Source organism: Sinocyclocheilus rhinocerous, unplaced genomic scaffold (assembly GCF_001515625.1).
Source record: "Sinocyclocheilus rhinocerous isolate Xijiao unplaced genomic scaffold, SAMN03320098_v1.1 scaffold1492, whole genome shotgun sequence".
NCBI classification, from domain to species: Eukaryota; Metazoa; Chordata; class Actinopteri; order Cypriniformes; family Cyprinidae; genus Sinocyclocheilus; species Sinocyclocheilus rhinocerous.
In genome coordinates this window covers 55,361-81,936 of record NW_015636532.1, presented here as the reverse complement: position 1 = coordinate 81,936, position 26,576 = coordinate 55,361, and the positions used below count along the sequence as shown (strand labels likewise).

At 38.4% G+C, this 26,576-nt stretch overlaps 4 protein-coding genes across 6 annotated transcripts in view; 2 read left to right on the top strand and 2 right to left on the bottom strand.

The window, feature by feature from the left end:
* Positions 1 to 369: 369 nt before the first annotated feature.
* Positions 370 to 3,080, bottom strand: LOC107747814 (gap junction alpha-3 protein-like). The gene is made up of 2 exons (XM_016562421.1): positions 3,065 to 3,080; positions 370 to 1,448 (listed from the first exon to the last, which is right to left on the bottom strand). Exon 2 carries the CDS (start codon positions 1,429 to 1,431, stop codon positions 370 to 372), a length of 1,062 nt encoding a protein of 353 aa, XP_016417907.1. The 5' UTR covers positions 1,432 to 1,448; positions 3,065 to 3,080.
* Positions 3,081 to 6,157: 3,077 nt separating this feature from the next.
* Positions 6,158 to 13,626, top strand: LOC107747813 (myotubularin-related protein 2). The gene is made up of 16 exons (XM_016562420.1): positions 6,158 to 6,355; positions 7,443 to 7,503; positions 7,615 to 7,638; positions 7,720 to 7,783; positions 7,869 to 7,963; positions 8,052 to 8,156; positions 8,987 to 9,091; positions 9,228 to 9,311; positions 9,674 to 9,823; positions 9,929 to 10,117; positions 10,194 to 10,379; positions 10,480 to 10,686; positions 11,572 to 11,664; positions 11,768 to 11,881; positions 12,117 to 12,293; positions 12,915 to 13,626. The coding sequence occupies exons 1-16, from the start codon at positions 6,312 to 6,314 to the stop codon at positions 13,077 to 13,079; spliced, it is 1,863 nt and encodes a 620-aa protein (XP_016417906.1). The 5' UTR covers positions 6,158 to 6,311; the 3' UTR covers positions 13,080 to 13,626.
* Positions 13,627 to 13,873: 247 nt separating this feature from the next.
* Positions 13,874 to 18,349, bottom strand: LOC107747823 (histone acetyltransferase KAT5-like). The gene is made up of 13 exons (XM_016562429.1): positions 18,318 to 18,349; positions 18,141 to 18,207; positions 17,863 to 17,931; positions 17,618 to 17,754; positions 17,319 to 17,462; positions 16,991 to 17,053; positions 16,466 to 16,714; positions 16,018 to 16,107; positions 15,644 to 15,784; positions 15,413 to 15,506; positions 15,108 to 15,267; positions 14,267 to 14,348; positions 13,874 to 14,160 (listed from the first exon to the last, which is right to left on the bottom strand). The coding sequence occupies exons 1-13, from the start codon at positions 18,330 to 18,332 to the stop codon at positions 14,026 to 14,028; spliced, it is 1,446 nt and encodes a 481-aa protein (XP_016417915.1). The 5' UTR covers positions 18,333 to 18,349; the 3' UTR covers positions 13,874 to 14,025.
* Positions 18,350 to 21,171: 2,822 nt separating this feature from the next.
* Positions 21,172 to 26,576, top strand: part of LOC107747812 (protein FAM76B-like) — a 10,054-nt gene continuing 4,649 nt past the window's right edge. The window contains exons 1-7 of one of the 3 annotated variants that reach the window (XM_016562418.1): positions 21,172 to 21,273; positions 21,510 to 21,627; positions 23,928 to 23,992; positions 24,073 to 24,127; positions 24,219 to 24,374; positions 25,772 to 25,953; positions 26,434 to 26,484. In XM_016562418.1, coding sequence (XP_016417904.1) covers positions 21,541 to 21,627; positions 23,928 to 23,992; positions 24,073 to 24,127; positions 24,219 to 24,374; positions 25,772 to 25,953; positions 26,434 to 26,484 — 596 coding nt within the window. In that variant the 5' untranslated portion in view covers positions 21,172 to 21,273; positions 21,510 to 21,540. The remainder of the gene's footprint in view (positions 21,274 to 21,509; positions 21,628 to 23,927; positions 23,993 to 24,072; positions 24,128 to 24,218; positions 24,375 to 25,771; positions 25,954 to 26,433; positions 26,485 to 26,576) is intronic. The other 2 variants (XM_016562417.1, XM_016562416.1) reach the window with 2 other exon arrangements.

The window sequence follows — 26,576 nt, the reverse complement described above, 5'->3', positions numbered from 1 at the left end:
CAATGACTCATAATTTCAACTTTTTTATTTTTTTTATGCCATGATTTGTATTTCATAATATACTTTATGCCGTAATTTTGACTTTTTATGTCATAACTATGACTTAATGTATCATAATTTCTACTTTTTGACTTACCAATTATGATTTATCAAAGCAAAGCTTCCATATGACTTTAGTTTATGATTCAATCATCAATCTTTTCAATTAATGATCAAGTTATTGCAATGTTCCCACAAAATGAATTCAAGTAAAGCATCACACCAATTTTCATTCGGACTCCCTGATTCTGATGTCACTCTAAATGACACTTTTATTCTTGCCATGCTCTCAGAGCCTGTGAGCGAACGAGGAGTCTTGTTTGCGTCTGGTCAGATTTTGAGGTCATCCATCCTGGTCTTGTTGTTGCTGTATCGACTTGAATGGCTGGGCCTGCGCTGCTGGCTTGGTGATCCGGGGACAGAATTTGCTGTTTTGTTGATCTTGACATCTGCGGCGTCCGGTTTCCCGCTGCGCTCTACAGCCATGTTCTCGCGGTTCTGCTTATAAACAGAGCGGCTGCCGTGTGGCGGGAAGGTTTCATCGGGTTCTGAGAGGTTGAAGTGTGGCTCTGTGGGAAAGGGAGCCGGAGGTGGTGCGTGAGGTGGAAAATACGGGTAGTTTGGCACAAACGGAACCACCGCATCCTCACTAGGCGCTTTAGATTCAGTGTCGCAGACAGAATGAGAGCGCCTGTATCGAAGACCCTGGCGGCATTTGGTGAAACCCAGGTGGTACATCTCCACCAGGTTGAGCAGCAGAGAAACACAGGCCACGGCCAGCATAAATATGATGAAGATGGTTTTTTCTGTAGGTCGTGAGATGTAGCAGTTGACGGTGTTGGGACAGGGCCATCTGTTGCAGGTGTACAGTGGCTTGAGCTCGAATCCGTACAGGAAGTACTGTGCCACAATGAAGCCCACCTCAAACAGTGTTTTGAAGACGATGTTGAAGACATACGTGCGTAGCAAGACTCCCTGCAGACGGATCTTCCCCTGTTCGTCACGTATGGGACCTTTTCCAGATTTGGTGCTCAAAAGTGCCTGTTTGTCCATCCCGCCCGCCTCGTTGTGTTTTTGTTTCTGCTCCATGCGCACCAGGTGCAGGATGTGGCCCAGGTAGATCAGTGTCGGAGTGGAGATGAAGATGATCTGAAGCACCCAGAATCGGATGTGAGAGATCGGGAAGGTTATATCATAGCATACATTCTGGCAACCGGGTTGTTTGGTGTCGCAGGTGAAACCGGACTGCTCATCGCCCCAAACCTTCTCTGCGGCAGCACCGAGCACCAAGATGCGGAAGATGAAGAGTACGGTGAGCCAGACTTTGCCCACCACCGTGGAGTGTTCCTGGGCACTTTCCAAAAGCTTCCCAAGCGAGTTCCAGTCTCCCATTACTGTTGAGTGCCCACCTGCAAATACACACAAAAATACCGAGATACACCCATTTTAATAAGACTAATAACCAGTAATGGCCAATAATCACTAAATGACATTATGATATGAAAATTCTACATTAATTAGTCTGAATAATAATTGGCAAAGGTTATCTAAATTAAAAAAATAAGGGAAATGAATAAGCACAATCCAGTCAGCCTTACAATACATCCCTACAAAAGGGTACAATACTTCCCTACAAAAATGTATACTCTTACTTATGTATTAACTTTTTCTTAAATTTAGGTCCAAAAAGAAAAGAAAAGGTCCAGCATGTATAAACACACACGTCTACTTAGTCATCTAAATGTGGACGTTCTGTAGACTTCTATTGAATATACATGTATAGTTAAACATACCATAACCTAATCATACCAGAAACCTTAATTTTTGCAAAAAAATCATTCATTTTTGTCAGATTTAGATTAATCCTGAGTCCAAATTTGTCTCCAAAATATGGTTATGTATTTATTTACATAGGCACACAGATACACGCTAACACACACATATATTATTAGTGGGGTGGGTTGAAGGTTCTTTGTCATGTTTGAGGGATGTGTTTGGTCATGTGGCCCTGAGGTTTCACTGACATGTCTTCATGCCTGAGCATGACCTGAAACAGGTGGACATACTTGACCCCTACACACACACACACACACACACACACATAAGGATCTTCCAACACACTTCACACTTTCTGTATTGCATACTGTCTGTTAACAGATTATCTTAAACTAACCATTAAAGCGTCTTAACTTTTCAAACTTTTTAATGCTATGGACCCCAAAAATGACGCTGCCCTTGCGAATGGGACAGCTATATATTTTATGTATAGAGTGAAAAAAATATATTATAAATTTGTCTCAAATATTACCTGGAAATATCTACTTTCCAGATAATATCTAATACAAAATATCTACTTTATATTAAGTTGACACTGACATCTTTTTATATCTTACTTGTGAGCAAAACAATTAGTGATTTGATTAAATAATTTTCGAATGATTTTCTGTTTAGAAAACTAAAATGAAATTCAGTCCTTTTTATTTTATTTTATAAATTCATTTATTTTTTGTTGCATGTCTCTGTGAACAATTCTGGAACTTGTCTGGACCTTAGTTTGAAAACCTTGGCCTTTATGTACATAGATTCCAATAATACATTTCTAAAAGTATTTCACCATTATATATGAATCTAAAAGCTCTCAGTTGAGCTATACTGTAAAAAATGACCGTGAATGTAACGGTAAAAGACTGTAAAAATGCTACAGTAAAAACCTGTTAAATGGTTAACGGTAAATTCCCCTACTATATACGGTGAAAAACTGTATTGGACATTACATGTATTGGACATTAATCTGAAAAGGTATTAAATTGATTTCATTCTGACAGATGCTATTCCTGTGCTGTCTTCACTCAGTTTGTGTATCAGCCTGTGTGTGTGTATAAAGGGAGTGTGTGAGAGTCAGTTAATTCTATAGTTTGAGACTCACCTTTCTTAAAAGTCCAAAGTTAGAATGATCCCCTCATACATAAATAGTAAAAAGTCTACAAGTCTGGACGCAGTGCTGTACTTCTTCTGTCATACATACACTTTCTTCTGTACTCCAACACGGGCTTAGCAGACGCTGTTGCAGCCGGGCTGCTGGGTGTTGCAGGTGAAGTGCGCTTTCTCATCGCCCCACACGCTCTCCGCCGCCACCACCAGAACCAGGATCCGGAAAATGAAGAGGACAGACAGCCAAATCCGCCCAATGCCGGTGGAATGCCGGTTCACGCCGCTGATCACGGCATAAAAAGACGCCCAGTTCATTTTTGGTTCCAGATCTGAAAGACGGAGAAAAAGTCCACTGTTATTAGGAAACACACACACACACACACACACACACACACACACACAACTCTGTATAGGCCTAGCTATCTTTGTGAGGACGTACATTGACACAATGCAATCTCTAGCTCCTTACCCTAAACCTACCCATCAGAACTAAGTGCCTCACCCAAACCCTTATCCTAAACCTAACCTTTACCCAATTATAACCTGATCCCTAAAACCAAGTCTTGACCCTCAAACAGGCCTTTAAAGGGGTCTCAGAAAGTGAGGAGCGGATCATTTACATTTTACAAGAAAAGCAAGTGCAAGGACAAAATACAACCACATCTACAGCAAACCACCCATAGAGAAAGTGAGTGAGAGAAAGAGATTTATGCAGTATTCAGCATTACCAGGCTCCGCAGGTGGTGTTAGTGGCATGGGCAGAGCCCGTGTAGAGGGGTTCTGAGACCCGCCGTGTCTCCGGTGTGTGTGTGTGTGTGTGTGTGTCTGTATGTGTTCACTTCTGTCAGATGGAGTGTCTCCAGCTTGCAGCAACCATTTATGAAGGCACAGCCACCCATGTGACCGGCGAACTCACAGCCAATTTCATTCTCCCATCACACAATGAAAGCGTGGGTTCAGTCACAGAACAAGAGTGTGCGCTTGGATGTGTGTATTTGTGTGATACAGGTCCCAGAGTACCTTCCATTTTTGCCTTTCTGCCTCAGATTTGTGTAATATTAAATGCTCTGACCTCACAGGACCGTGCAGCAGTTTTCTTTTTTTATACAAGCACATTCATTATGAAATCAGATTTTCTAGGTTTAGAATTAAATGATTAGAAGTTTAGAACTGTTCATAAGTTGGTTTGGTAGTTAGAAATGTGTCAACAGTTCGGTTGTGTGCCCCCCCCCCACTACTACTAGTAAATTGTGGATTGTGTTTTATTATTGTTTTCATGAAATACAGTGATAGATGTCATCATACAGTCTTAAAAATAAATGTTACAAAAAGTGTTTTTTTTCACCATTTAGAAGAACCATTTTTGATTCCCTAAAGAACCTTTCAGAGAACAGTTTTTAAAATAACCTTTTTCCCCTCTTAGTTTAAAGAGCAATAAAAAAAATTTTTGTACTATAAATAACCTTTTGTGCACTGCAAAGGTTCTATAGGTGTTAAAAGTTCTTCATGGAACTATCAATGCCAATAAGGAACCATTATTTTTTAACAGTGTAGAGAAAAGGAACATCCCGAACATACATCAGAAATCAACTTAAAGAGCCTCATGTCCCAAGATACTGCAGAACATCTTCACTTCAAATACAGATTTCTAGTTTCCCAGAGTGGTTTATAAAATAATATTTTTTTCCTGATTTATTACTATGTGTAGTATATTCCATGATCAATAAGTGGTTGTAAACTTTCTAAATTAGAATTAAACCAGGGAGATGGGTGTTTCATGTTGACTTTACTGGTTTGGTAGTTGGTTGATTATTGAGTTGCTGGATTGAACATGGTTGGTAGTTGATTACGACAGGGTTTAATTGGTAGGTTTAGTACTGTGTTTGATAGGGTTGGTATTTGGCTGATGTTTACCTGCGGTTGGTGAGGTCCCTGCGCAGAAGAAGAGGTTGAAGTCGCACAGGAAAGGGTTGATGTTTCCCCAGTGCAGATTATGGCGCAGTACCGGAGCTTTGCATTGCTAATCACTCGTGTCACGCTGTTACTCACCCCACTACAAACATCTCCACACAAAAGATGCTTGTGCTGCCCGTCCTTAACCATTCAGATCAGATCCAAGGCACACACCCACCAGCAGACACTGTGACGCAAATTATGTACAAACGCATTTACACATGAACATACACCAACTCACATACACAAGCTTGTACATAGGTCGCCTTTCACACACATTCATAACCATGTACATACAGGAAAGTTTACACATGCACACTGCAGGCTACATTGATCCAGTCTCTGTATGGATAAATTTGTTAAAACTGTTTTTAGATAGATGTATTATAATAAAGCACTGAAATTACGTCCATAACAGCAGCTTCAAAAGAAAAGATCATATTCATCCAAATGGCTATCCTTATTATCAATGAAAAACATAGAATTTATTAATTGCTCTTTCCTTTTGAGACGGTAAATGGCACATACAAGAATGTACTGTAGACTGCTTTGATTTCTATTAATCCAAGGGTTTTATAACAAACTTCAGCTGACTAGGAACTTATTACTGGAAATTATGAAATATAACCAGACTTTACGACTTTATTTGTCAAAAAAAAAAACGAATTGCCTCTATGTCTATCTTTACTTCATTTTGTCCATTATTTGCTGCTGTCTTGTCCAGAATGTTACATTGTACAGTCACTGAGGTTGTCCTTCTTTATTTTTCAATAATCAGTAGTTACAATTAAATCTGTTAAAAACACTGTTTGTCAGTGTTATGTCTATCAGCTAACACACGTTTTAAAGAATTTTTAATTTTGTATTAATATCAAGCTTTCATATTTTTTAAAAATTCATATTTAGTCAATAAAAGGCATTTCATTCTTTCATTTTTATTAACCCTAATCCCAACATCTTTTAATATTAATTAAGACATTGTTTAGTTCGTTTTTGTTTTATTTAATGAACCTTTTCATTAAAAATATAAGATAATAAATAAAGTTTTTTTTTTTTTAATACGTGGACATTCTTTTAACTTTCTTGGTTGTTGTTGTTGTTTATAAAATACATATAGTTACATTGTGCTCATTCTGGGGTTTGTGTCTCACGTTGTTTAATCTAGTTTTAATCTGGCGGAAGAACAGTCCCCACAAGGTGACCAACAAGCACGCGCTCACGGCCACAAACGCCCAACGCGCGAGCGCGCACTGCCAGCCCCACCTAGAGGAATTCTGGGAAGACATGGCAGCTTCCGCTGTTTGTGTTCACTGAGTTTCCGCACTGAACAGTCACTAAATTAACAGAGTTAAGTTAACTTGACAACTTTATCAGTGGCGCGGTTCGGGATGGAGGAGAGCGGCAGTGTGGACAGTGTGGAGTCGCTGTGCAGGTAACGTTACTTACCAAGAGAAAACACAAACACACTCTCTCACACATAGGCATTACCGAGTGAATATTTACAAGACTTGATTCGCAAACGCTCTGTATGAAAACCGTTTCTTTCTGTGCTTTCTGTGAGGAGCGCTGCAGCTAAGTATGATTATTTCTTTGACGGAAGGGATAGTTCACCCAGAAATTAAAATTCTGTCATTATTTGCTCAGCATTTATTTTGTTCCAAACCTGTATAACTGACTTTCTTTCATGAATCTGTAGTACATTAAAGTAGATGTTAGGCAGAGAATGACACCACTCATTTGTACTGTATAGTAAAGCAGATGTAATTAGAGGTTGACCGATAGTGGATTACCGATACCGATAGCTAGGTTGGACCACACTGGCCGATACCGATTAATCAACCGATAGTTAATATTAATTACTATATTGATCATTAAAGTTATTTCATAGTTTACTAATGTTAAACTCTATATGAAGCATAAAGACTGTATTAGAGCCACAGAAAGAGCACAATACATAATTCATAGCCTAGGGTGAAGTCATTACGTACATTAACAATGATTTGGGACAAATATAATGTAATTTAATGGAAAACTATGTGAATGGCGCTCTGTTCCGCGGCAGGATTTTCTGTCGGCTGCATTTAAATGCAGGTTTGAAGTTTCCCGCTCTGTGCAGCGCGCAGTGTCACGTGTCAAAACAAACAACAGGTGCTGTTAGTGATTTCCGCCTCTAGAGGCCGCTCTCGTACTGTATAATGGCAGCGGACCCTTCTCAGCCACTCCAGCAACGGACGCAACCCGGAAAACTATCGGCATTGATTTTTGCCGATAACCGATAGTTCCGCCAATCAACTATCGGTGCCGATTAATCGGCAAAACCGATGAATCGTTCGACCTCTAGATGTAATGATAGTGAATGATGGCTGAGGCTGTCACTGACTCTAAAGACATACAGGTTTGGAGCAACATGAGTATCAGTAATTGACGACAGAATGTTCATTTCTGAGAAAATGCTTCCTTTAATGTGTAAAGCTCATAGGTGTGCTTTAATCCGTCTTTATCCTCTAATGTCCTTTCAGCTCTACCACGACGCGCTCAGACCGCTTCAGTGGCACCAGAGTTTCAGACACAGAGCCGCGGGTCAGTCAGGACCAAAGTCCAACCCAGCACTTCTTATTCTGTTCCTAAAACTGTTGTATGCTCTGAACTGTTACTATAACTAAACCTCATATGTTTTTAAATTCCTTACAGAGTAAAGGAAAGGCAATTGAAAAGGTATGAAAATATAAATGTGAGCCTAAAGTTTGGATTAAGTCTCAGTTCCTTTGCATTGATCTCATGTTCTTCTGTGTGCAGGTCTACAAAGACCCCAGTAAAGGCGAACTTCCTCTTCTGCCAGAGGAACTGGTTCAGGATTCCGGTATTTGTGGTACATTATACTGACTTCCGTACATAATCCATTCTGATGGTTTAAATGTATCTGTTTATTGTGTGTGTGTCCACAGCTAAAGACGTGACTTACATTTGTCCGTTCATTGGGCCTGTTAGAGGATCTCTGACCGTCACTAACTACAGACTTTTCTTCAGATGCACTGACAGGGTAAGAGCCATGTGCTTATGTTGTTTCTCTATGACTGCTGGAGAGAATTTCTAAACTAAAGACTTCCATTACCTTATTTGTTGTCTAGGAACCAGTGTTTGGGCTAGATCTACCACTGGGAGCTTTGAGCAGAGTAGAGAAGATTGGTGCAGCAACTAGCAGAGGAGATGTCTCGTATGGCCTTGTCTGCAAGGTTTTAAGTGATTTATTTTTTAAATATTAAAAATAAATAGTTTTGTTTATTTATATATATGAAATAATAATACATTTGATTAGTAATAACAAATAAATAATATAATATAATATATATATATATATATATAATTTATTTATATATATATATAATACAAATAATATATTATTGTAGTATTTTTACTTTAATTTTTATACTTTCACATTTTTATTTTCATTATATTTTAAGTTTTAGTAATTTTTTTATGTATGTGAATGTGAACATCTGGCACATATGAAAATACACTGCTAAAAAAAGTATAATAGTTTAGTGTTAGGTGTCTGCAAGGTTTTAAGTGATTTATTTTTTAAATATTAAAAATAAATAGTTTTGTTTATTTATATATATGAAATAATAATACATTTGATTAGTAATGCCTAAATTTGATTAGTAATGCCTTTCTCAAACTCAAAGCGCTAAATAAAGCTGAAATATAATTGTTAGATGAAAAATGCAAACTTGAAAAACTTAAAAATTAGAAATGTTGTTTTAAGTACTAAAAATGTGATGAATGACAAAAATGACAAAAGCACAACAAAATTTTAATTTTTATACTTTCACATTTTTATTTTCATTATATTTTAAGTTTTAGTAATTTTTTTATGTATGTGAATGTGAACATCTGGCACATATGAAAATACACTGCTAAAAAAAGTATAATAGTTTAGTGTTAGGGCCATTGAAAATATTTGCAGGACATTAAACTGGCAGCTGAAAAAACCCTGACTATTGAATCCTGATGGATCTTTTTTTTTTTTTTTGCATATTTGCTTAATGTGTATGTCTTGTAGGATATGAGGAATCTACGTTTTGTGCACAAGGAGCCTGAGGACTCACTAAAGAAGTCCGTGTTCGAGGTTCTGATAAAGTTTGCTTTTCCAGTGTCAAACAACATGGTGAGAAACATAAATAAACAGAGAGTATATATTAATACAGCATATAATATGATTTATATACTAAATTAAACTGATTCAGCACCAGCCTAAAATGAATTAGTATCTCTGTCTGTCTCCTTCCTTTCTCTTTGTCTAGTCCCTCTTTGCATTTGAGTATAAGCAGGTGTTTCCTGAGAATGGATGGAAGGTATATGATCCACTGGCTGAATACAAGAGACAGGTACAGTCTGTGTTTATTCAGGGTGGTAATATATATATATATATATATATATTCATCCAATATTTATTGCAAAATAAATCCCTTTAGAGTGATTAGGACTCTAATGTAAAGCATAGTTGGCTTGTATCACCCTGAAGGGGTTTGTTTTGCAATAATGACAGTGCTCATTATCCCATGTATCACAGGTACTTGCCAAATTAATACATGAAAATAAAGAAATAAAATCTGAAATGCAAACAATCATTTATATAGTTTATATCATCATTATGCAAATAATATTTTATGCATAATGCTGTGATTAACCAATGAGAATCAAGTATTTGTGCGTCGTGTTTTAAATACACGTGTGTATGTGTGTGTAGGGTCTTCCAAACGAGAGCTGGAGGATCTCCAAAGTAAATGATCACTACGAGCTGTGTGATTCATACCCAGCAGCGCTATTTGTCCCAGTAACCATTACTGATGAGGAACTGCGACGCGTCTTCAGCTTTAGGGCCAAAGGACGCATTCCGGTCAGTGTCATGAGATGTTTCTGAATCATCACACGTCAGTCTGTGTGTGCACAATTATTCGTCCCCGGGCCTCACCACTGAAGCTATTGGCTTGCCCTGTTTTAGGTGCTGTCATGGATCCACCCAGAGAGTCAGGCCGCAGTGGTGCGTGCCAGTCAACCGATGGTGGGCCAGAACGGTCGCCGCTGCAAAGAAGATGAGAAGCTCCTTCAGGCCATTATGGACGCAAACGCTCAATCACACAAACTGTTCATATTCGACGCCAGACCAAGTGTGAATGCTGCAGCTAACAAGGTAGGCACTCACTTTCAGTTCAAGTGCATTTTGAATGAAAGGAAATTTTTAAAGCCTGTGTTCATGTGTATTTTAGATGAAAGGAGGTGGGTATGAGAGTGAAGATGCTTATCAGAATGCTGAACTGGTGTTTCTGGATATCCACAACATTCATGTAATGCGTGAGTCGCTACGGAAACTGAAGGAGGTTGTCTATCCCAACATTGAGGAATCTCACTGGCTTTCCAATCTCGAGTCCACCCACTGGCTGGAGCATATTAAGGTGAGACGAGAGTGATTACGTTAATCACCTTTCTCAAATGTTAAGAAACATGAGGATGATGAATGTGGCACTGACTGTGTGGTGTGTGTATGTGTGATAGTTGATTCTGGCTGGAGCTTTAAGGATAGCCGATAAGGTGGAGTCTGGGAAAACCTCAGTGGTGGTTCATTGCAGTGACGGCTGGGACAGAACTCCTCAGCTGACCTCACTGGCCTTGATAATGCTGGACTCTCACTACAGAACCATACGAGGCTTTCAGATACTGCTGGAGAAAGAGTGGCTCAGCTTCGGTCACCGCTTCCAACAGGTCAGGGGTCCAGTTGTAGTTTACATGATACAGCAACAAGCAAGACCGTGAGAGAATAATAGGTTTCCTGTAACACAAATTGCTCACTTGTTAACTCGCTCACTATTTCCTATATAATGACTGCTTCATAGTGTCCTATACAAGTGCACTGGTAAATGGGCACATACCATTATATTGACATATGGCCAATTTCCTTGTTTTATGTGCTGCACAAGCTACTCCAGAAACCAAATTTAGCCTTTCTATCGGAAATTACATTTTCATTGTAATATCTTGTGTAAATTTTTTTTTTTAGTTCTATAAAATATATAATATACTTAACTTTTGACCATTTAAAAAAAAATACAAAAACAACGTGCACTACCCTTCAGAAATGTAGGGTCAGTAAGATTTTTTTCTGTAAAGAAATTAATACTTTTATTCAGGAGGGATGCATCAAATTGATCAAAATTTACAGTGAAGGCATTTATAAAGTTACTGATTTCTGTTTCAAATGAATGCTGTTCTTTTCAACTTTACATTCATGAAAGAATCCTAAAAAATGTACACATTTTCTCAGATATTAAGTAGTACAATTATTTTCAACATTGCTAATCATTAGATATGTTACTTGTCCCTCAAATCAACATGATTTCTGAAGGATCATGTGGCACTGGAGTAATGGCTGCAAAAAATTGCCATCACAGGAATAAATTATATTTTAACATATATTAAAAATACAAAACAGTTATTATACATTTTTATAATATTTCACAGTAGTTGTTTTTATTGTATGTTTGATCAAAATAAATGTAGCCTTTGTGAACATAAGAGACTACTTTCAAATTGTAAAAAAAATCTTACTGACCCCATACTTTTGAACATTATTATATTTTGTGTATACAGCGAGTGGGCCATGGTGATAGGAATCACACAGATGCTGATCGCTCACCAATCTTCCTGCAGTTCATAGATTGTGTTTGGCAGATGACGAGACAGGTGAGTGCAAAACACCCCCGAGTTTCCAGAGCAGCACCTGCCTATGTCTGCAGTATGTTCTGTGGTCTGTGTCTGTATGAGTAATAGGTATTTGTGTTTGTAGTTTCCTGCAGCTTTCGAGTTCAATGAGTATTTCCTCATAACAATACTGGATCACCTCTACAGTTGCCTCTTTGGCACATTTCTGTGTAACAGTGAGCAGCAAAGACTTAAAGAGGTAAGAGTGAGAATGGCATTGGGAATATTGTTTGCACACTTTAGATGCATCTCATTTACAGAGTAGGAATATGACAGTTAGTCTCTAATGGATCATGATGTAATTTGGCAGATGCTTTTATCCAAAGCAACTTACAGTAAATTATCCGTTGTCATTGTTTGTGTGAGACTTGTGTTTATTTATAAGCTGCGTATGAGTGTGTGTGGGTCTAAGAGACTGTCTGTTTTGTGTTTAGGAAGTCCCGAAGCGCACTGTGTCTCTATGGTCGTTTGTGAACAGTCAGCTAGAAGAGTTTGTGAATCCCCTGTACGTACATTATCCCTCCCATGTGCTCTTCCCCACCGTTGGTATACGACACCTCCAGCTCTGGGTCACCTACTACATACGCTGGAATCCTCGCATGCGACCACAGGTACACTTCAGGTTTTAATGGATGTGTAGGTACTGCTAGGTAAAGTTTGCTCACATTTGTCTGATATTTGAAAGACAATTCATTCAGGCTTTTCACACTGCACTTAAACCCCAGGCTATTATCATTCTAAACTCTGCATTTAACCCCGGGTAAAGGGTAATTTAGCACCACTTTTACCCGGAGTTGTGAAACCCTTTTTGGACATTCATGGAAATGCAGTGCATAAACCATAGTTTCAGCATTTGAAAGGAAAAATATCAAATGGTGACAGAAAATGTGAATGAATAAGGAAAATCCATTCAGGAAAAACTTGACAGTATTGGACTGCATTTGTCCCAATCAATGCCATTGACACCGCAAATAAGGATGTCAACCTGGGGATTAGGAATGTACAGTGTCAATTTATGAATACCCAGGATTAATTGTTAACCCCATGTGAAACATGAGCAATGTGAAATGTGAATCAAGATAACCCAGAATTATGTTTACCCAGGGTAAATCATCAACTTAAACGTCAGACATTTTAGTTATCATTTTAAGGACTTATAATGGTTTTTTTAAATGGCTTGTGCTGTCTGTGTTTGGTTTGAAAGTCTCAGTTTGATGAAAAATTTATTTTAGGAGCCTGTCCATCAGCGCTACAAAGAGCTGCTAGCAAAACGGGCAGAGCTTCAGAAGAGGGTGGAAGAGCTGCAGCGCGAGGCGGCCAATCGTACGGCCTCGTCATCCTCCGAGAGGGCGGGGTCTCCCACACGCTCCATCACACCTGTGCAGACCTTTGTTTAGGCTTTAAGGAATGTAGATGCCCACACACACCGCGTGAGCATGTCACACGGTTCTCATGTTACTTGCAGTGATACACAACTGATGTAAATTCACACACTAACATTCACCTCGCTGCAGTGCTACCAGCTGGCTGGATGGATGGAAGAAGCTTTTAATCACTAAAACGGTTTCATACTAGTATTATATTAATACATTTATTAAGACTATTAAAGCACTAATACATATTAGTAGCATATTAGGGCTTGAACTGTATGAGCTGTATGTAGTAGAACTCTGTGCCTGAGCATCACATGACCAAAGTATTGTGATGTCAATGGGATTCTGCCTGCATCATCTTGATGCGGAGGGAAGTTGAGGCCAGTTTTTCAGCCTCTGGGTTTTGCATACAGGCTTCTGTCTTTACTTGAAATTGACACTGTAATCATGTTATAGATATGCTCTATAATCTAACGTTTGCTTATACATTAACATTATTGACAAATAAAATGTGTTGACCCTGATTCAATTGGGAGTCGTCCACAGCAATAAAAGATCTGCAGTATATGGATCTAGACAATAGATCGTGTTTCAGTCGTGTGGGGATGTTTAGTTATAATTGAGCTAGAGCTGGTTTTTGTGTAGTCAAGCTGCAGTCTGAGTATCCATGACACAATGTGTAACTGAATATTTAAAAGATTAAATACATGCAATCCATCACATATTTCAGATAATGCATAAAGCAATCCTATATCTTTAATCTTTAGTGACTAAGAAAACGTGTTAATAATCCCAAACAGACTGTTTATTTACACATCACATTTAGTTACATTTTTGAGGTGGCTCGATATTTTTAGACAAATGCTTTATATAAAAACTATAAAAGTACATAAATACAAGACCATTTACATTATTTATGTTGGTTTTAATTCCTGTCTGTATCTGTGAGCTAGCGGCCCTCCTTTGTACCTCACCACTTGCCCCTCTTGCTCCAGTCTTTAGGAGTGAAATGCAAGCATTTGGGATCAATGCGGAGGTGGCGTTTCTGCATGGCACGCTCGTGACCTTCCACTATGTCCTCAGACAAGGTGAGGATATATTGACCCTGCAATGGAGAAGAGCAAATCCGACTAATGACTAATTTTTCTACCCCAAAGTATTCAGATTTAGAACTTAAATTGAGAAGTGTTCATTGAAAGTGTTATTTTTACCTTGTAATAATTGATGAGGTTGAGGTATTGAAGAGTTGATATCACATCCTCTTTCTTGACACTTGTGATCTCGCTAATTTCACTAAGAGCATCAAAAGCAAGAACACTGCTAGAAAACTGTGCCTATAAAGTATTTCCTTAGTACAATACAAACAGTGGGCACATACTTGATGGTGATCTGTGGCCTTTCAGCTCAAAATACTCCACAGATCATTTATTATATCATTTTAAAAATGCCTATTAGGGCGGTAATATTATAATGAGATCCCTTTGCCACGTCACCACGGAGGCGAAATCTGACGTGCTCGTTTTCTCAAGACGCTTGCAAAAAAAGGCTTACCAAAACAAAGTTACTGGGTTAATCTTTATCACGTTTCCTTGGTTGGTAGATGCACCGGGGACACTTAAAACCTGGAAAAGTCAGATTTTCATGATATGTCACCTTTAACATACAGAAAACGAATAGATTTGCTTTAGGAGTAACAAAACATCTTTTTTCAGTTCCCCGTGTAATAAATACTAAAAATGTATCTAGTATTTTAGATGTACATTGTACTGCTATCTGCAGTTTAAATCGAGATGAGGCAAAAACGGCATCCCTCACACTTTGAAAAGTGTATAATGAGCTTATTCAAATTAGTCTTTAATTCAGCTCGTTCATCATAAACTCTTTCTGTACAGATTGACTGGCAAAAAAAGAACGGGCAGGGATCTATATCACATCCTCTTTCTTGACACTTGTGATCTCGCTAATTTCACTAAAAACAACAAAGGCAAGAACACTGCTAGAAAACTGCCTACAAAGTATTTCCTTAGTACAATAAAAACAGTGGGCACATACTTGATGGTGATCTGTGGCCGCTCTCCATTCTCTGATTTGAGGTCCATGAGTATCTCCAGAATGGTCTGGGACCAGTATGAACGGTACGAGAGCAGGCCCAAATCAGACAGAGGTTTCTCTGGGGTGCCGGTCTTTCCTTCCACCTTTGAGAGCTCATAACCTTGGAGACAAGATGTGTTTTTTAGGCAAGGCCCACAACATTCAGGGCTAATCACATTAAATAACTTTGAGGCATAAATTATTGAGCAAAAATGTTGTTTGACTAATGCAATTTGATAAGTCATGAAAACTGTAAAATTACTCACTGAACTCAATTAGTAGTTTGCCATAGCCTCTTCTCTGATAAGGTGGCAAGGTCAGGATACAGGCCACGTTATAGTCTTCTGTTGATTCCTTCTCCTTTAATGAACAAGGAAAAAAGACATTTAATACAGTGGCTTCAAAGAAGCCAAGAGGTTTTCATTTTAAATACGGCACAAGCAATGTTTGAAGGATTAAAAAACATAAAAACAGATGCCAGCAGAGATAAAATATACCTTTGAGAAGTAGCCAACTATATGGAAACCCTTTGAGTCATACTCCGACATAACATAGAAAAGGAAAGGATCTGTGTCGTAGTACAGGGTCTTATGGTCCAGGAAGCATTTGGCCAATAAACACAAATTTTGGGAATATGCCTGTGCAGTGAAAGAGAAGATTGAAAATAGATTTAAAAGACCTTTAAGAGACCACAAAAGATGTATAGTACATGCAGTACAACACATGCACTGGACCCTATTAAAGGAAGTGTCCAAACAGCAACATTTAAATATTCTGGATTACGTTTAGCCACTTTAACATCATTCTTGAATTATTTGTGTTAAAGCACTAATCCAAACTCTAATTTTGTCATCTGCCTCTCATTACACACCTTGTTTTTTCTGCCATCTATTTCAAAAAAGGAGATGGTTCCTTTGCGGTATATCTCATTTCCTGGTGGATGCCGAAGGTTGCATTTTGTCTGTAAAAGTTACAGGAGGAGTAATAATTATATTAAATGTAATACAATTATATACAAAATATGTGTAACTATAACAGCTATTTAAAGATGTGGTCACATTTCCCACTGCAAAATTTCAATGGGAATCTGTGCAATCAAGAATTTTACATGAGGGTAGAAATGTGCCCCAAGCAAGACTACACTGGTGTTAATGCTGGTTATGCAAATTCACCGCACTGACCAACAGAAAGCTGCTCTGAATGTGACTTCAGTGTGTGGTGTACTTTATGCACGGCTGCACTATTGACAATGAAAAATGTCTGCAAAATTTCACTAATGTGACTGCATCTTAAGCCTACAGTTGTCTAACTACTCTTACCAAGTGTCTTTGGAGACATTTGAGGCTTTTGAGGTATTTGAGGCAGAATTCACAGAGGTAGAGAATGGGCAGAGAGGTGAGCTCCTGTGGGTATGGAGAGAAGTACCAAGGCTTCAGTCTGTGCCGGCCCAGCTCAATACAGTCTATGTTCTTCATTCGTGTCACAATGTCATCATGACTGCGGTCGGACACCAAGCTACCGGTCATGCGCGGGGCAGATGGGATTCCATCTGAACTGTCCTGAGAGTCCTGAGACCAGAGAGTAGAGTCAGAGAGAATAGTATGAAACATCAATACATGAAGACAGTGACTGTGCTTCATATTTTAAAATTTTGATTTTTTTCATGTCAGGTTTACCTGATTTCTTTACAAAAATATATATTTATGTATTTAGTGCAATGGATTCTATTACTTGATTTACAGAATCCATTCTGTTTAGAATCTGATTCTTTCACGACCCTAAGCCTCCATTCTGACAAGATACTCAAACCAAAGCAAAAGCAATGGGAAGTAAATGAGCCGGACCTCTCCTGGCAGCAAATAGACGGTAGAGCAGCGAGGGCTGTTATTCTGGAACATCTTTACCATCTAGAAAAACACAAGGGGTTGCAAAGCTTTGGGAAATTTTAATGGAGGAAGGTAAGCCATAGAAGAGCAGAAAGCAAAATCTCAGTGGAAAACATTTTAATGATTTGGTTTTGGTTGGAACCCAGTTCTCACTCAGCTCTTACTAGTGGTCAGTGTTGGTTAATATACAGTGACTTGCGAAAGTAATAATACCCCATTCATTTTTTCACATTTTGTTATGTTGCTGCCTTATGTTATATAATGAGCTTATTCAAATTAGTCTTTAATTCAGCTCGTTCATCATAAACTCTTTCTGTACAGATTGACTGGCAAAAAAAGAACGGGCAGGGATCTTCTGTACCGGTGTGGGGAGGGTTTTGCCTCTTGAAGTAGCTGAAGCAGACTGAACATGGAGATCTAGACTCTTCTTCTAAATTTGAACAGAAAGTGAGAGATGATAAACGGACGGAACAGCATGCAAATTTGAAAACAGCTGTGTATGATATACTGTATATTTTTGCCACTGACGTGGGGCAGTGTTGTTTCTACGTCTAGAGCCACAGGGTACAGAATAGATTCTCTTACCACGTCTCTCTCTGGAGAGCTTGGGCGAGACCCAGGCAGCCCATTCTTCATTGGAGTCTTTGCCTCCTTCTTGGGAAATTGGAGCTTCTTAATATCCAGTCGGTCTGGAGTAACCCATTCATCCAGGCGCTTATTGACTTCCAAAAAAACAACAACAAATTGAAACTAAAAGCTCAATATGGAATCATTCACACTCTGAAGGCAAAAAACGAGGTAAGTGACCAAAGCTAATAATTAATACTCACAGTCAATATAGTGGACATAGTAGAGCTTTTTTCCAGAAATGTCTTTAACACTGAGAATTTCAGCCAAAGCTACGAAGGGACGAAATTATAAATTACTTTTGGACAAACAAACCGTTAAATCCGTAAATATCTACATATATATAAAAATATAGATATATAGTATTATACTGCTATTCGCATGTAGCTGTTTTTGTATACATGAGCACTGACATGTAAGGCAGAGGAGCTGCTAGTGTTATTGTGTACATTATATACGCAGCTGTCAGTCTGATACTTACGCCATTCGTCTTCATGTTCTTGATTTTTTCGCAGCACGGGAAGTCGACAGCCCTCGGTAATCTCAACCTATGAGGATATACGCAATTGTAAATGACATCGACCAACACAGACCGAACAAATTTCATTTGAATCGCCACCAAGACCACATAGAAAACAACCGTCTATACATTACCCACCGAATGATCCGCCATCTTTTTTATCAGTAGAACGCCAGTCGCGTTTATTTTGCCTTGAGTGACGCACAAACTATAACTGATAAAAATTATTTTAGCAATAAGGCAGGCTATCTTTTTTTTCTTTCTACAGTATTTATATAGTAATTTAAATCCTTGTTTGTGTAATTTACCAAAAAAAATGCTGCGATCAAAATGCTGATGAGCTAAATTCGACATTTAGATGAAAATCTTTATTAAAACGTATGGTCTTATATGCTTATTTACTGTCAAATGTCCGATTTGAAAGATTAAGTAAGGAAAATTAAAAATAACAGATATTCTATGTTTAGTTTTAGTATTATATAAGGGGCACTTATTACAAATTGTTTAGATGTATCTGGTTCATGTAAGAGCCAATAAAGTCAATACTTAATGCACAATGAGCAGAGTGCCTTTAACTAGGCAAGAACGTAATGCTTATGAAAATTGTGGGGTTTTTTTTAATGAAAAAGGTGTATAATTGTGTTATTTAACTATTTTTGTTGGTATTTATTGGAATCTGACATAAGCCTGCTGAAATTCTTTTATTTTTTTCTTGTTCATCTTCAGTGCTATCTACAACTCTAAGTAATTTAAGGGATTATGCTGCTGGAAATCACTAGTAATCATATTAAATATTCCGTAAATATCACCACTGTAATTCGAATTAATTATACAATTACTCAAATTATTTCTAGGTTACAACTAGGTACTCTACCGTTCTGTCACCTTTTGTGTTTAGTTTTGCTCTAGAGTCTACAGAGAACTGTCTGAGCCATAATGGAGCCCCTTACAGTCGTACTGTTGCCAGTTTCACTAGAATGAATGCACAAGAAAGGGTGAGATCTTTACATCACAAACTAGTGTTGGGTCGTTCTTGAACGATTCGTTCGTTTTGAACGAATCTTTAATGTGACTCGGGAAGAACGAGTCGTCTCGGGGAGTGATTCGTTCAGTCGCGCATGCGCAACATCCTATAGGTTCTGTACGGTGGACCAGTAGTGCACAACACAACGCAATTAAAAAAGCGAACATAAGCTCACAACATTTTGCTCTGATATGCATTATCAGCTGTTAGACCTTTTATTAAGACGTGTGTGCCTTTCCAAATCATACCCATTCAATTGAATTTGCCACAGGTTAACTTCACTCGAAGTGTAGTAACATCTACAAGCAATTTGAATGCTCCTGAGCAAAATTTCAACTGTCCCAGATAGGTATGAATACTTATGCAATGGAATCATTTAAGTTTTTTATTTTTAATAAATTTGCAAAGATGTTAAAAACCTGTTTTTTGCTTTACCATTATGGTGTATGGAGTGTAGATTGATGTGGGAAAAAAGTAATTTAAAGCAGTTTAGCATAAGGCAGCAACTTAACAAAATCTGAAAAAAATGAAGGGGTATGAATATTTTCGCAAGGCACTGTAACTGTACAGAATTTGTATAACACAGTATTTCACTTATAACAATAGTACTATTGTTAAATTAAAGTACCATCATAAAATATACAGAAAAGAAGTGCCCTAAAACATCACAATCCTACTTTTAACAGATGCTGAATATTTTACAGCACCATCATCTTGATAAATTTTTTTTTTTTTTGAGAATGAGCATTTTTAGCTGCAGGACATACCTCATCTGTCCCTCCACAACTTTTTCTTTTTCTCCCAGGCTGAGGAGGAATGAGATGACGCTGGATGGATGATATGCCATTCTTCCAGGAGGAAGAAGCAGAGGCGATAAAGAAAGAAACTTCTTTATACCTAACATTTATTAAATTTAAATTCAATAATTTGTATTAAATATTACGTAAGAAGACACAAACTATTCTTGAATTGTTTCAAATACAGTCATTTCTTACTGTGGTGAGAGAGGTGAGTTGTTCATGCTCGTCTCTGGATTTAATGCTGAAAGAGGAATCTCTCATCGCTGGATAGACAGAGGCCTGACTCGCTTCCGCAGAACCAGGAAGTGAAGGCACTGGAGTCGCTGCGGTCACTTGTGTTGCCAAAGAGACTGACTCTGCTTTCCTTTTCTGTAAGATCAAACAGAAACAACAGCTACTTTTTTCGCTGCATAGAAAGTGAGTGCAGCATTCTTTAAAATGTACTAAAATCCATCATACCTAACAACAAAACCATGAGTGAACTTCTGCCACTTACCTCATGAAAACAAATAAAGACTAATGAGTAATGAGAATGTTCTGATTGATGGGGTCTGGCAGAGCTTTAAAGGAGACATATTATGCCCCTTTTTACAATATGTAATATAAGTCTCTGGTGTCCCCAGAATGTGTCTGTGAAGTTTCAGCTCAAAATACTCCACAGATCATTTATTATATCATTTTAAAAATGCCTATTAGGGCGGTAATATTATGAGTCGTTCGTTCATCACGTGACAGCCCCATAAGCCCAAACCCGAAGACTTGTCAGATAAGAGGTGGTGAGCTAATCATAGACTGAAGACTCAGGTAAACAATGAATTAATCTTTTCTGTTTCTTATAGCAGTTTTGTATTGTTTGTAGTGTGATCAACGTTTGCGTAAGTAGTAGACATATTAGGGAAGTAACACGTAACATTTTAATTATATTTTGTTAAAATGAACGAAATGAACGAAATGACTCGAAAAAAGATTCGTTCATTTTGCTGAACGAGACTAAAGGTCCGAGTCGGTCAAATGATCCGAACTTCCCATCACTATCACAAACACGTTACAGAAAACAATACGTAGCTTTTTAATGAGGCGGGACGAGCTCTTTGATTGGTGCTGATTTTTCAAACCCGTTCTTCCCGCCCATCGGCGCTGGCATCTGATTGGCTGTTGAGTCTTTCCTTTGTAGTCACAGGGCGCATCCAGTTCGTGCGTCGACTTAAGATACAAAAAGGAGAAAGCAGAAATTCTCACCAGGAGCCGAAAAACCGAGAAATGAAATCAGGTTTTTAGTCATTCTTTTCACGTATAGCGATATATCAGTTTATATGTAGTTTTTAATCATGAGGTTAAGCCACTGATGTTTTTATAGTAGTGTTCGCAGAGCAGTTTTAGATGGTTGGATCCATTTTATTTATCGGGATTAAGTGCAGTTTTAATTGGCATTGAATCTGCTCAGGTCTCACCTTAACGTATGTGTTAAAGGTCGTCTGCGCGTTAAGTGTATTTATATTTTATCAGTAGCGGTAAGTGTGTGTTTGTGGGGTTGGTGATGGCCACATCGGCCCTGTACGCCTGCACCAAGTGTAACCAGCGGTTCCCGTTCGAGGAGTTGTCGCAGGGCCAGCAGCTCTGCAAGGTGAGAGCGCACATGCACGTACTGTTTACATGAGCCTGGGGTGAAAGTGTGTGTGCAGAGAGCTGTGTAAGCGTCAATTGTGAACTGCAGAAGCTAAAGCACCACTGCTGTCTTTACGATACAGTCCACCAGTCATACATGACATTGTAATTGTACTAAGCTGCACTGGCCGTGTTATATTCTTTGCGACCTGTTTATATACATCTACATACAGTGGTGGCCTAGTATTAGTATTTTCACCAGCTAAAAATGGTTTTAAGTCGGTTATTTCTATCTTTTGCTGTAGTGTGTCAGTAAGAAATATCAGTTTGCATTTCCAAACATTCATTTTGCCATTAATTGTAATCAGTGAGATTTTCGTTTGCACAAGGAGTCTGACACAGCAAGTGCTCCACACAGAGATCTGATCTGATCATCATGCAGTCTGCCTGCAATGACATGAAGAAACAGAACAAACGGAGACAGACTAAATTTTAGGTAAAAAAAAAATGCTGTAAAATGAGGATGCTGCCAAAAATAATGTCATAAATAGATTTTCTTTTATCTATTAACTAAATGAAATCAACATTTGGTGTGATCGTCCTTTGCGTTTAAAGCGGCTTTTGCCCTAGGTGCACTTGCTCATAGTTTTTTCAGGTAGCTTTGCAGGTAGGTCTCTTGAAGCATTTTACAAACTGTGGCAACATCTCCAAGATGCTTCAAGAGACCTACCTGCAAAGCTACAGTAGGCACTTGTGTAAAAATGCTGTAAAATGAGGATGCTGCCAAAAATAATGTCATAAATAGATTTTCTTTTATCTATTAACTAAATGAAATCAACATTTGGTGTGATCGTCCTTTGCGTTTAAAGCGGCTTTTGCCCTAGGTGCACTTGCTCATAGTTTTTTCAGGTAGGTCTCTTGAAGCATTTTACATTTTACATTTACATTTAATTATTTAGCAGACGCTTTTATCCAAAGCGACTTACAAATGAGGAGAACAATAGAAGCAATCAGATGAACAAGAGAGCAACAGTATGCAAGTGCTGTGACAAGTCTCAGTTAGTCTTGCACAGTACACATAGCTAGGTTTTTTTTTCTTCTTTTAATAGAATGGAATAGAGTTGGTGCAGCGCCAGTGGTGGTCTTGTAGGCAAACATCAGTACCTTGAATTTGATGCGAGCAGCTACTGGTAGCTAGTGTAAACTGATGAAGAGATGTGTAATGTGAGCTTTTTTCGGCTCGTTAAAGACCACTCTCGCTTCTGCATTCTGGATCAGTTGCAGAGGCTTGATAGTACATGCGGGAAGGCCCGCCAAGAGAGCATTACAATAGTCCAGTCTGGAGAGAACAAGAGCTTGGACAAGGAGTTGTGCAGCTTGCTCTGGTAGGAAGGGTCTAATCTTCCTAATGTTGTATAAGGCAAATCTGCAGGACCGGGCCGTTGTAGCAATATGGTTTGTGAAGCTTAACTGATCATTGATCACAACTCCAAGGTTCCTGGCTGTCCTGGAAGGAATTATGGTTGACGAACCCAGCTGTATAGAGAGGGTGTGATGAAGTGCTGGGTTGGCTGAGACCACTAGCAGTTCTGTCTTAGCAAGGTTGAGTTGAAGGTAATGGTCCTTCATCCAGCTAGAAATGTCTCTCAGACAGGAGATCCTAATTATGACATGTAGATGGAGAAGAGAAGTGGTCCAAGCACTGAGCCTTGAGGAACCCCAGTAGCAAGACACCCTGAAAGACCTACCTGAGAGGTAAGACTTGAACCATTGGAGTGTGGATCCTGAGACGCCCATCTTCGTGAGGGTGGACAGGAGGATCTGGTGATTAACTGTGTCAAAAGCAGCAGACAGAGTACTAAAAAAGTACCAGGTACTGTACCCAGTGGAAAACCCCCCAAAAGTGATCCGTACCGTGCCGTACCATGCAGTGGAAAAGCGCCATTAGAGACACAATCTTGGAGACATTGCCACAGTTCTTCTGGATTTAGTCTGTTTCAGTTTGTTCTGTTTCTTCATGTCATTCCAGACAGACTGGATGATGATGAGATCAGATCTCTGTGTGGAGCACTGGCTGTTGTCAGACAAAAATCTCACTGGATTATTACAATTAATGGCAAAATGAACGTTTGGAAATGTAAACTGATATGTCCTACTGACACACTACAGTGAAAACATGACTTAACCATTTTTTAGCTGGTGAAAATACTTGTTCCGTGTACAGTGGTGGCCAAATTAATAAACGCATCTAAACATCGGCGTGAGTTTAAAGCACATTTAAAGTTTATAGCGTACCATTGATTGTTTTTTTCCTTGCAGGAGTGTCGGATCGCGCACCCTATAGTGAAATGCACCTTCTGCAGGTCAGAGTTTCAGCAGGAGAGGTAAGACAGTCACACAACCAGGCTAGGAAAAATGATTCTTTCTCCATTTCTGTGCTAATGAAAAACTTTACTTTTTTCAGCAAAACCAACACTATCTGTAAGAAATGCGCACAGAATGTCAAACAGTTTGGGACGGTAAGTTCACTTGAGAGTGCATATGTTTAAATAACTGGAAATCCCGCAGATGTGTGCGCTAACACACATCCTTTTCTCTCTTTTTCCCCAGCCGAAGCCATGTCAGTACTGTAACATTATTGCTGCATTCATTGGGACCAAATGTCAGCGCTGCACCAACTCTGAGAAGAAGTATGGCCCTCCACAGACCTGCGAACAGTGCAAGCAGCAGTGTGCCTTCGACAGGAAGGACGAGGGAAGGAGAAAGGTGACCAATCGCACATGCATGTTCTTATTACTCATCCACACACACTGGCTGTGTTCTCTCACGCTGCATGTGTGTGATGTGATTCACTCCGCTCTGACAGATTGGACAGTCACTGTTTCCAGATTTCAGCACATTGAAAGCATGAGCTTATAGATCTCTGTTCAGCGTCAAGCGCTCAATCATGTCTGGCATTAATTACCGGACATGTTGCACAAAACTGCTGTTGGTTTAGGCACAAGCACAACACAGAGCTGAATCATTAAAGCCCACTCCTCCCACTAATAACTGATCAGGCAGCTTTACACATTTATTATCAGCAGTGTGTGGTGGACTTTGTGATGCATGTACATGGAAACGGTTGCCATTTTATCTTTGAGGTGGTGTAATATTTTTTAAAGGTCAACCTGTTTGAAAACATCATTCATTAATTTTGCAAATCCATTTGGTGATGCTAGTGGTGCAGAAATTCACTTCACCTTTCAAAGGTCCATGTGGATAGTACACTCATATCTTGAGTTTGATTGCAGCCCACATTTTCAGTTTTGACTTTATGCAAGCAACCAAGATAGCACTGTTTTTTTTTTTCATTAGCACTATTCTTAGTTTTGATTTACAGTTATAATAGGAGAAATTAAAATGACAGTGCTGAAAATCTAAAATAAACACGGGGATAAAAATTAAAATTGTCATTTACACAACCGCAAGTTATTCCAAACAAAAGAAGATATTTTGAAGAATGTTGGTAACCAAACAATTGCTGGTAGCCATTTATTTTTTTCCACACTATGGAAGTCCATGGCTACCGCAACTGTTAACCAGCATTCTCAAAATATTTTCTTTTGTGTTCAAGAGAAGAAAGAAACTCCTACAGGTTTGGAACAACTTGAGGATGAGTAAATGATGACAGAGTTTTTGTTTTTGGATGAACTATCCCTTTACATACTGTTAACAAATATCCATTCTCTAATGTCAGAGGTGTTTATGAATCATCACAAAATGCAAACCAAGTGTACAGCATGTGCGAGAGCACCTGCAGTGTTATTTTTAACTAACACTATTATACTACTATTATATTATACTTTAACACTAAAATACACGTTCAATTAAAACATGAAAAAATAAATGTTGCCTTGGAAATGGTGAAGTACTAAAACTGAAATAAAAATAAATTAAGATTTATTACAATTAAGATTAAAATAAAAAAAAATATAGAAGCACAAAATTTTTTTAACTAAAATGAATATGAAAACTGAATAAATAATTTGATGAAATAAGAGAAAATAAGAGTTTAAAGAAAATTCAAACATTCAAAATATGAAATGCTATAATATTATATAAACAGTATTAAAATAAGACTGAGCACACTTAATGCAGATGTCAATTCTATTTTTCTCCAGGTGGATGGGAAGCTCTTGTGTTGGCTCTGCACACTGTCATATCGTCGTGTTCTACAGAAAACAAAAGAGCAGCGGAAAGGCCTTGGCTCTTCCCACTCTAACTCCTCTTCCCTCAGCGAGAAGGAACATCAGAGACACCATCATAATCATCAGCACCACAGACATGGAAGTTCGCATCACAAGTAAGCAATATAATAATACATTTACATTTAGTCATTTTGCAGACGCTTTTATCCAAAGCGACTTACAATTGGGGAATACATAAAGCGATTCTTCTTAAAGAGGCAAACAGACACAGGAAGTGCTTGTAATACCAAGTTTTAGGCATTGTTCAAATAAGTACAAGCTAGAAATGGAAGGAATAAATAAAGAGAAAGAAAAAGTTTTTTTAAATGTTTTTTTTTTTTAAGATGAAGTCAAACTCAGTCTTTGCCAGGTTGAGCTGTAGGTGATGTTCTTTCATCTATGCCGAGATGTCCTTTAGGCAGCCTGAGATCCGTGCAGCTACCGTTGGATCATCTAATTATATAATAATTAATTATTATAATAATATAATACACATACAAACAAGCATCACCGTGCATCAGCGTCCAGTCACAAGAATACAAACTTGTTTATTGGAAATCCTTGCAAAAATGCTGTCCTGTGTATGTGTGTTTCAGAATAAGTGGTACTTTAAGTCCAGAGCAGGATCAGGGACTGTGGAAGCAGAGGTGAGATGTGTCTTTTTTACATACATTAGGGACTTTCGCACCGCTTTAGTTCCAGAACTAAATGTACAGTACTAAAGTACTGGGACGATTTT

Coding starts and splice junctions, on each gene's coding strand:
- LOC107747814 (XM_016562421.1), bottom strand. CDS start 1,431: ATGGGAGACTGGAACTCGCTTGGGAAGCTTTTGGAAAGTGCCCAGGAA.
- LOC107747813 (XM_016562420.1), top strand. CDS start 6,312: ATGGAGGAGAGCGGCAGTGTGGACAGTGTGGAGTCGCTGTGCAG. Junction 7,639..7,719: donor AAGGAAAGGCAATTGAAAAG/GTATGAAAATAT, acceptor TTCTGTGTGCAG/GTCTACAAAGACCCCAGTAA. Junction 7,964..8,051: donor TCTTCAGATGCACTGACAGG/GTAAGAGCCATG, acceptor TTTGTTGTCTAG/GAACCAGTGTTTGGGCTAGA.
- LOC107747823 (XM_016562429.1), bottom strand. Junction 16,108..16,465: donor AATGTCTCCAAAGACACTTG/GTAAGAGTAGTT, acceptor TAACTTTTACAG/ACAAAATGCAACCTTCGGCA. Junction 14,349..15,107: donor CGGCCACAGATCACCATCAA/GTATGTGCCCAC, acceptor TGATGCTCTTAG/TGAAATTAGCGAGATCACAA.